We start from the raw sequence: 10984 nt of genomic DNA on the forward strand, positions 1-10984 counted from the left end.
ACCAGGCTCACCCCAGAGTGTCAGAGTATACGGGAGCTGTACCACTTTTAATTTGGGTATGACATTTAGACCAAAAAGCATGGATTTCAAGCGTTTCTTCAGCCACTTCTGTCTACAACAGTCAAGAACCCTTTTGCAATTATATAAGTACATAATTTAATCTGAAAACTGCTGCCCTGATTAAAAAAACAATGCAACTGATCGAGGCTGGTATTCTGTCTATAATGGAGTGGAAATTTCTAAGTGACCCCAAACTTTTGACCGGTAGTGTGTGTGTGTGTGTGTGTGTGTGTGTGTGTGTGTGTGTATATATATTAGGGCTGTCAAACGATGAAATTTTCTTAATCGTGATTAATCGTTGAATTTCTATAGTTAATCGCGATTAATGGCATGTTTTATCACATGATTAAAATTCAGCAGTTTTTAAGTACATATTAACAATGGAAAGCCATTCTTACCAGTGGATCTTGATTGGGAATCAAATGAATGCAAAGAAAGTTACTTTATGAACTTCATTTTAAGATTTGTATTTGTTAATTATATATTTAATCTAGTCACACATTTGAACAAACAACTTGGAATGCACCACGAGGCTGTAAATTACCAGTTTCATTGAACGCAACGTCTGTGTTTTTCCGACAACAGCAGCTGCAGATTGTTACATCCCGGTGTTGAATCCTCTACAGTAAAACACAGTCAAACTTTACACCGTTTAGCGTTAGCTGTCAGCATTGTAACCGTGTTTAATCCAGCTACTAGCTAGCGGTAGGCTAACGTTAGCTGCTGTCGAGTATACTGTTAACTAGCTAGCGGTAGGCTAACGTTAGCTGCTGTCGAGTATAGTGTTAACTAGCGTTATGTGCAGCGATGCCTGTAACGTCTGTTTCAGAGCATCAGAGAGAAGAGCAGACATATCAGTGGCACCAGAATGATGCACCGAAATCCGTGTTCCTATTCCTGCAGCAGCAGGATGTGATACGAGAAAGTACGGCAAAATAGTCGCCTGTTAGGCACGACGCAAAGCCGAGTGAAGTGAAAATAAATTAATAAATAGCGGCATGCGATTAATACGATTAAAAAAAAATATAACGCATTATGCTCGGCCCTTAATCGCATCGCGATTAACGCGTTAATGCTGACAACCCTAATATATATATAATAACATTAAAATAACAGATAAATAAGAACATGTACATCTCAGCACAATCCAAAATGACACCAAAAAAACACCAAAATGATTGTAAGTGATTCAAATAAGAAATTCCCATGTTCAAAAAGGAGAAGGAAGAAGTTAAAAAAATGTTTTTCCTTTAGTTAAATACAAAACAATTTGATGCTTCACTTATTTACATGTTTACCTACACATACACCGTATATCTACCTACTTACTCTCACATAAACACATGCATACACATAGACACAGATGCATACGCACACACACATTTACAATTTTTTTTCCATCTTCTTTGTTTCCGTCTATATCAAACAGAATAATAACCCATCCAAACTAGACTTCGTATATACTGTAAGCCCAGGAACCATACAGTTCAGTAAACTATACATGTATAACTTTAGAGGTTTCAGTTTGTCTAACCAAATCGCACATTCCAAGTAGCCTCCATTTCATTGATGAGTGATGGAAACACCGACATTTGGGGGTAGTGCAGGAGGGTTGGGGGTCATGCCCCCCCCCACCCCCCCCACCCCGACGAAATATTTGGCCGTAATAGCTCAAAATTGGTGGCGTCTGGCACATTGTAATGGCACTATTCTATCATATACACTGAACTTAATCATTGCATTTAATGAGTTTTCCTCCGTTATATTTGTGTTGGATATTATTTTATTATTGCCTATATATGAGTCAATCAATCAACAGACACAACCATGAGTGATGTACAAACTCGCCTACTTATGGTGCAACTCAGATGTGTTGTAAGTGTGGGGGATGAAGGGCACCGCCATGTGACGCGCGGGGGACATGTCCCCTGTTAAGGAAAAACTCAGGAGCAGCACAACTCACTTCACATACTTGATGAACGTTCGGGAGACCTTGATGAATTACACAGAAGCATTTAATGAACACTCAATTGAGGAGACAATTAAGTGTACAGTACAGTACAACCAAGATGTGTTATTGTGCAGTGCCGTCCCAACTCTCTGAGGTCCTGTGCCTTTATCCTGATGCTTATATCCCTAGCCCCAACTATCAAGTATGTGATATCTCAAGATATTGATGGTGCCAAAGAAAAAATGGTCACCATGAGCGTAGTTCTTAGCCTGACAAGCAACTCACCATTGGCAGGTCTCAATCCGAGGGGCGGGATAAACGGTTGTCTGTCAAATTCCCTCTGCACGCAATAGGATAGCGCTACAACCAAGCAGAGCAACGAAGAAGGTAGTGGAGCTAGTTGATAGATTAAACTTCTGCCGTATCCTGTTGGCAAAACTGCGAACACATCTTCCTTTTTTAAGAATGACTTCAGTGCCGTTCTTTGTTCTTTTCTCAAAGAAAAGCTGAACTCCAAGTCTTCCAGAGTCGCGGCCAAAGCCGATTCGAAAGACTGCTGTTCGCCAGCAGCAGCCGCCATAAGCCCGCCCACCAACTCTATACACAATGTGATTGGCCTGACCAGAGTTTGGTTTTTCCAGCTCGCAAGCCAACGGAGAGTTGCTAGACTGACCCTGGCTGCAAATTACATTTGCTGCCGCTAGGGTGTGTCTAGATTTCTAGGCTATGTAGTTCTGGGATGCATGAGAAACTATGTCACATTGTTACACTGCTTCCGCTGACTTCCAAAATTAGATAGTCCTGAAACTAAACATTCCCTTATCATACATCTACATAGGCTCCCTGATTGAGACAGGGAGGCAAGGACAGAACAGGTTTGGATATCAAAGACTGGATGAATACCCTCGTCCCCTGTCCTGTGACCGATGATGATCTAATGTCTAAGCTTTTCCTTTAGTTTCATCATACCACAACATGGTGTTTGTGGAAATTCCACCACATCCCCACCACCCCTGTACCCTGTGTCCGCTACGCCCTTGACTTCAACATCCAACTGGAATCTAACTATTTTTTTGTTTCTTTTTCTAGATAACTTCTACAAAGTAGAGGGAGCCAAGGATGCCTTAATCTGTGGCAACAGCAGTGACGCAGGGTGAGTGGACCTTTTCTCTCCATTACAGGAAAAACCTGACTCAGAAACTGGGAAAAGGTGGTGGTGTGGATGTATGAGCTCACACCCCTCCCAGCTGAGAGCGGAGCTTGTTGATTTAAGGATTAAAAGATGTTTTGGTTTTAAGTGACGGATGCTGAAATGTGTTGCAGTTGTGAGCTGTTTTGTTGTCAGGAGATCAAACTGAAGATGAATAATGAGCAGTTTGATTGTGAAAAGGATGATGTGACTGCGGTCATTTCTTGCATTAAAAAATGTTTAGTAGCCGATGACTCTTCAGGCTTTTGCTGGGTGTTTGAGATCCTAATTACATACGCCAAGGAGGGTATGCTTTTCAGTTTGGTTAGTTTGTCTGTCAGCAGGATGACAGAAAAACTACTGAGCCAACTTTTATGAAACTTGGTGGAAGTGTGTAGCATGAGCTAAGGAAGAACCCTTTAAAGTTTAAAACGGATCATTGCGAGATAACATTGCGAGATAGGGCATGGCCTTGGCAGACGTCTGCCCTCTCTGAGTGCAGTTCTAGTTAATATTTAGGTAGTTTGGATTAAACAAGGAAACAAAATTGATTGATTTCTATAAAAAAAGATGAGCGACAACTAAAGTAAAGACTGATCTTATCGCCTAACTTCTTGTCATTCCTGTTGTGGGCCTTGGCGGCCATTGAGGACACCAAATTCACGTCTTCTGTATTGTTTCTGAGAGGAGGTAGTTTAGATCCCACAACTCCACATAAATCACACATTCCCTGTGTACAGCAGTAGTAGTAGTATGTTCCGTGTGTACAGTAGTAGTTGTATGTTCCCTGTGTACAGTAGTAGTAGTGTGTATGTTCCCTGTGTACAGCAGTAGTAGTATGTTCCGTGTATACAGCAGTAGTAGTATGTTCCGTGTATACAGCAGTAGTAGTATGTTCCCTGTGTACAGCAGTAGTAGTAGTATGTTCCCTGTATACAGCAGTAGTAGTATGTTCCGCGTATACAGCAGTAGTAGTATGTTCCGTGTATACAGCAGTAGTAGTAGTATGTTCCCTGTGTACAGCAGTAGTAGTAGTATGTTCCCTGTGTACAGTGAGTAGTAACCCCGTCAAGGAAAGGGTTAACAGAAACGTAGTGTTGGCCAATCAGAGGAGGTTGTGCCAGACTCCCGCCTTTGGCTGAGTCTCTAGCTGATCTGTCAGAGGGAGAGCAGGAGACGGTTGGAAAGTTAGTAGTCCCCAGAGAAGAAGTTGGTCATTTCATGGTGCAGATTACAACCCACATTGAAACGTCAACAACTAAAATGGCTGAATGTGAGAACATTGAGTCAAATTGGTCGTTATTACTGTGACTTATAAAGTGTCAGGTTATTAATGGTTTGCGATAAAACTGGTCTCATTCGATTAGCATGAAAACATATCCCAGAGAACGGTCGACTCGGTACCCATGTGTTATTAACCCCTAGGTTCATTTTGCTCCGGAATTGTCCTTTAATAGAGAACTGTGCATCCTGAATATTTGTCCCAAACAGCTGAGATTGGGATTACTCCTCTTGACTTCCTGTTGGATCCTATCGGAGGCCGTTTGCAGTCTCTCTTCTGTTCAAAACTAATTCTTTCCATCCATCATCCCTGGGATAAGCCTCTCAATCAGCCCGAAGTTCACTGCAAGCTCAAGTTTAGCATCCAACACGTAAACATCTCTGGGCTTTCTGTAGCCTCAGGTTTACGTTAGCTCAGGGCGAAGACATGCAAGTGTGATTTTGTTCTGTCAGTCATCCAACATGGCGGCTTGTCCAGTGTTGTAGTACAAATACTTTGTTACTGTGCTTAAGTAGATTTTTCATAGCCTGGCTTCACCCTCCTACATACTTCCGCTCAATTTTCATTTTCTTTCGCTAACTAGAAGGGTTTGTCGTGACTTTGTCTGAAACGCTACCAAGTCGTGACTTGAAGTCGTAACTTACGGGCTAAAAATTGTGTCTGGAACGCAGCATTAAGTACAGTAAATACCAGAGACTTGTACTCAGGTATAATTCTGAAAGGAGACTTTAACTTCTACCAAAGTCATTTTCTGGTAAGATACTTGTACAGTTACTCAAGTACTGCTTTCAAGTACTTTATACAAGACTGGGCTTGTCCCTCACGATAACAATTGAGAACTAAGCAAGTTGAGTTTTTCTTTTCAAACTTTTGGAGCTGTAATGTAAACAGAATAAATATGGAAACAGATTGGGTTTCGTCTGTGAGACAGAAACCAAATAAACAGCAGGTGGAGTCTTTAAGCCTGTAAATAATTTTTCCTCGGAGGTAGAAGTAGCCTGGAGGCTGAAATAAAGTCATTGTTTTGGCTGAGAGACGCTGAGGTGATAGTCAGTGACAAAGTGTTCATACAGCCGAGAGCTTATATAAAGTCTGTCTACTAAATGAGCCATAGGAGCTTTGTTAACGTCACCACTGCAGGACTGGAAACCTGTGATTGTATGAAGAATGGCAGGGTGGTAGACAGGGCGGCCGTGGCTAAAGTGGTAGAGCGGTAATCTACCAATCGGAGGGTCTGTGTCAATCTTTATCTGATGAGCAGGTGCAGTGGTGTAGTCTAATGTATTGTAGTGGGTATACTATACCCCAACCAACCTCCTTACGCGGAAATTCGCCCTTACATACTACTCGCTAAATCCTATCTAACTGCTGCTGTCCCCAGTGCGTTACAAAAACCTTTTTCGTCGCATCAGAGGCTGACAGCCACTGTCCAAACGTCAAGTTCGGAATGACAACAGGTTGGATGGATGGATAGATAGATAGATAGATAGATAGATATGTAGATAGATAGATATGTAGATAGATAGATACGTAGATATAGAGATAGAGATAGATACGTAGATAGAGAGATAGATAGATACATAGATAGAGAGATAGATACGTAGATAGAGAGAGAGAGACAGAGAGATAGATAGATAGGTAGGTAGATAGATAGATACGTAGATAGATAGATACGTAGATAGAGAGATACGTAGATGGATAGATAGAGAGATACGTAGATAGAGAGATACGTAGATGGATAGATAGAGAGATACGTAGATAGAGAGATACGTAGATAGATAGATAGATACGTAGATAGATAGATAGATAGATAGATAGATAGATAGATAGATAGATGGATAGACTTTAGTGATCCCCAAGGGGAAATTCAAGGTCCCAGTACACAGACATCACACACAACATACACATACATCACAAACAGGATGATAAAATAACAAATCCACATGAATGATATGGACAATAAAAGAAAAGATACTATATAAAAAATCCACATGAATGTACTAAGGGATGTATAAGCATGAGAGTTTTGCAGTGACAGGGCAGGGACTGACCCTGTGGTTCAGTCTGCATGGTGAGGTGGGGGGGGGTGTCATGGTGCTAGTGCAAATAAGTCAAATAGTGCAAATATGTTACAGCCTCCATTTAAAAGAACAAACCGAGGCTCAAAAGGGATTGGAGGATGCAACGTATAAAAAGGATGCCAGGCACAATGTTAAGACTCAACCAACAAGCTTTATTAAATAAAGAATATTCCCAAAAGCAACAACCAAGGAAAAACAAAAGGGACTGGAGACCCCGGCCAAAAAGATGGGAAGACGCTGGACCAACCTCGCAGAGGGCCGACGCTCCCCGCGTCTCCCCTTATACTATCTAAAAAGATAGAAACTACTCCTAGACTCAATTCAGGTGACAAGGATGCACAGACTTCTTGAGCCTTGCCAGTGAACACACACTGCAAAAGCAGTGGCCAAACATACGTAGGCCACTTTAACGTGTTCGCGGCACGCTCAAACAAAGTGAAATATTCATCCACATCCCTCTCACCAAAGGGAGGAACCAAACGAATACGAACTCTTGTTAATATCAAATTCATGCGACTGAGACACCATGGGTGAGGAGGGGGAAGACCTCTCCTTCATGTCAAGCTCCTTCAAACGAAGCTGTCTGTCAACCTCAATTCTGCGGGATTGCAATTCATAGTCAAGCTCCTTCTCTTTTACCGCCAAGCGACGCATTTTCTAGAGACCAGCATTAAATATGGACAATATAAGAGAATAATGTAGACATAGTAATATATAAACTATATAGCAGTGCAAGGATACAATTTAAAAACAGACAGCATTAAATATGGGCATTATAAGGGAATAAAGTAGACAGTAGGATAGACACAAATAAACAGTCAATATTAGAGGTTTGAAGTAATTGGGTTACATCAGTAACGGGGATGCAATGACTAAGTGGGTAAAGGCAACTAATAAAACTGTGAGCACAGACTGGAAAGTTCAAGGTGCAGTAGGTAAGACTCATGAAACTAACTTTCTGTCATATTTGCTGAAACTGACCCTATGTTTGAGTAGAACTACATGAAGCAGGTAATAAAAAAAAAAAATCTGGCTCCTCTGGCACCACCTACTAGCCTTGTGAGACCGTCCTGATCTCGCGAGCTCCAGTTTTCCACTCGTAGATCAGTCTGGCATCTTGAGATAGAGAAAATTTGCAGCCGTTCGCCAAACGGCCGACCAATCAGCGTTGGTTTGGAGGCGGGTTTAGGTGTGACGCAACAAGAAGTTACTGTTCAGTCTAAACAACGTGGCGGCTTCCACGGATGAGATGAGCGTAGCTAATGTGCAAGTTTTATCCAAATTAGAAAATAGAACTACTATTAGAAAGTATTCCTTCATTGAAAGAAGAGCAAAAACGGCACCGGAGGCTTTTCTCGGAGGAAAAGATGTGTTTGCTCTTCTCCCGACTGGTTTCGGCAAGAGTTTGATATATCGTTGATCTGATTGGTTGATTTGGCCCGTCTATCACCAACATAGGTGGTGATAGACAGATGGTTTATCCAATCAGCTAACCAGTATTTTCGCCCCTTTCCAAAAGTTCCCAGATGGATATGCCGAGCAAATGCCAAGCAGTCCATCTGGCGGAGTCAGGTTAACTACCTACAGCCTGTAGTGTGATTTGCAAAAAATCCACCGCTCCCTGTTCAGATGCACCAATCAGGGCCGGGGGTGTGTCTAACTGCGTGTCAATCACTGCTCATGCACACGCATTCATTCTCCCTTGTGGGGGGAGGGGCTTAGGAGACCGTTTTGGGCATTAGCAGAAAGGGGGGAGGGACTGAGAAGTTGTTGATGTTCAAATTTTTTGGCTAAGTCCTGGATCTTCACAATCCTACCTACAGCACCTTTCAGAGACTATTACATCACTTTACTGTAAAGCAGCCTTTAAAACCAGGAAAAGACACCACTATCAGGATATTATGATCCAAAACGTAAGACCATATCTAGTCTCATATCACGATATTGATGTATATTGATTTATTGCCCGTCCCTATCGTTCTCCTAATCTTAACTAGTCATTTTGGTGCCTAAACTTAACTGTCGTCGCCGCATGACGCTCGCTTTTTGTCGGCTAACCTCAACTGCCACGGCCGCTGAAAGGACCGTCATCTCGAGCTCTGTAGCCGACGTCCTGTCGCCAGCTGGCGGGCGCCTAATTTTTGTAAGATATGATACAAACCCGTTCTTAAAATGCATAGTTTCTGTGCTATTTAAAAGCATTTTGAGCAGTCGTTAAGACTAGAAAAGCGCTATACGGCGTAAATGTAGTTAAATTACATTTAGATCCACAGCGCTGCGTCGGTGCCGGAGTATAACTTAGTTTAGCTTTCCAAAACAGCAAAACAAAGCTGTATACTGTATACATCATCTGTTTGAATGTCGCTGCTGGTTCCATGACTTCAGTGTTGTGTGACATGACAGAAAGGACAAGTATCTGAGCTGACTGGCCACGCTGAGAGCAGGACGCTGACAGACACCCAATGACACAGCTAGGACAGTACTGTGTGTGTGTGTGTGTGTGTGTGTGTGTGTGTGTGTGCGCGTGCGTTTGTGTGTGTGTATGTCAGTGTGTGCATTTGTGTGTGTGTGTGTATGTCAGCGTGTGTGTGTGTGTCAGTGTGTGTGTGTGTGTGTGTGTGTGTGTGTGTGTGCGAGAGCGTGTGTGTTTGTGTGCACGCGCGTGTGTTACTGTGTGTCAGTGTGTGGGTGCCAGTTTGTGTGTCAGTATGTGTGTTTGTTTGTGTGCATGCGCTTGTGAGTGTCAGTGTGTGTGTGTGTGTGTGTGTCATAGTGTGTGTGCGCGTGTCTGCGTGCGTGTGTGTGTGTGTGTGTGTGTGTGTGTGTGCGCGAGAGCGTGTGTGTTTGTGTGCACGCGCGTGTGTTACTGTGTGTTACTGTGTGGGTGCCAGTTTGCGGGTCAGTATGTCAGTGTGTGTGTGTGTGTGTGTGTGTGTGTGTGTGTGTGTGTGTGTGTGTGTGTGTGTGTGTGTGTGTGTGTGTGTGTGTGTGTGTGTGTGTGTGTGTGTGTGTTTGTATCCAACTCAATGCAGCGGTGCCTTTTGGGTAAACAAGTTAGCCCGAGTTAGCCTGCAGCTAGCTGACCGTGCCATGTGAAACTCATGCATGCAAACACATAGAGTCGCTAGCAGGCTAACGGGGAGATAAGTCAGGAAGCTAACTGACACGTAGCTCGGTGAAGGAAACATGCTACAGGGAGAGTCGGAAGAAGAGAAAGGAGAGGAGGTTCAGAAGAGGTGAAGCATAAAAGGAGGATGGGCGAAAGAGGAAAAAAGGAAGAGAAGAAAAAAAAGTGGATGGACAGAGCAGACAGGAGGTAGAGAGAAAGAACAGAAGGATAGGAAGATGGCGCGAGGGCATAGGAGAGTGGAGCAGATAACAAAGATAAAGAATGGGTTGGGAAGAGATAGATGAAACGGAGAGATAAGGTGAGAGAGAAGGCAGATGGGGCAGAGAAAAACAGGACCAATCTCTAAGGGTAGAAGGAGAGCGTTGATTGGATAGGAGGGAAAAAATGGGATGGAAAGAAGAGGAGGAAATAAAAAATAAAGGGAAAAGATAGTAGAAAATTGACCAAAAGATAGAAAATAAAAAAAACAAATGGAGAAACCAAATTAAGGGCAGGAAGAAGTGTGAAGAGAAAAGGGAGAGAGAGGGTCAAACAAGGCTAATTATAAAGTACAAGGTAAGGTAAATGAGGGCAGAAAGAGAGGATATACACATATATGCACATGCACTTATTCTTACTACTCTTATAATGTTACCACACTGCACATAGCTGTACATACTCTACATATCTGTCTATATGGTTCATACAGAATATCCATATTTATTCTGTTTTTCTTATTATAAACTTAACACAAAAAGTAAGGAAATTTGTGTTTGATAGATTATTTCTCTGTGGTAACAATGCTTTTTGGCAATAAATCTTATACTGTTGGAAAGCCTGTTTAGTTCCCTTTTAAATGGTGCCCCATTTGCAGTGATGCCTGGTAACGCGTTACTCTAATCTGACCACTTTTTTCAGTAACGAGTAATCTAACGCGTTACTATTTCCAAACCAGTAATCAGATTAAAGTTACTTATCCAAGTCACTGTGCGTTACTATTTTTGTCATTTTCCTTAGTAAAAATATATATTTTTGCTTTCTTCTTGCGTCTCTGGGAGTGAAGTCACGTATGCGACGACAAGTCACGTTTTCAGCATGAGGACAGGTCACGTGTACCACGCAGCGACACAAACGTAAACAACAATGGAGGGAGGAGAGAGATGCGCGTTTTCTAGCTGGAAATACAGTCACTATTTTGAGTTTGTGTCAGCTAAAGACGGCAATATTAAAGTTCGTTGTACACTCTGTGCTGGTGGGACAAAGTGCTATCTAGCTACAAAAATACTACGTCAAATTTGAAGAAACATTTGGA

The 10984-nt window shown here is 42.3% G+C and overlaps 1 protein-coding gene across 1 annotated transcript in view; it reads left to right on the plus strand.

Annotated features, from left to right (window-relative positions):
• Positions 1-10984, plus strand: part of LOC116053736 (sodium channel protein type 3 subunit alpha-like) — a 206873-nt gene that overhangs the window by 118720 nt on the left and 77169 nt on the right. The window contains exon 9 of the mRNA XM_035998170.1: positions 3101-3164. Within this exon, the coding sequence (XP_035854063.1) occupies positions 3101-3164 (64 nt within the window). The remainder of the gene's footprint in view (positions 1-3100; positions 3165-10984) is intronic.

Source organism: Sander lucioperca, chromosome 23, assembly GCF_008315115.2.
Source record: "Sander lucioperca isolate FBNREF2018 chromosome 23, SLUC_FBN_1.2, whole genome shotgun sequence".
In the NCBI taxonomy this organism is placed as follows: Eukaryota; Metazoa; Chordata; class Actinopteri; order Perciformes; family Percidae; genus Sander; species Sander lucioperca.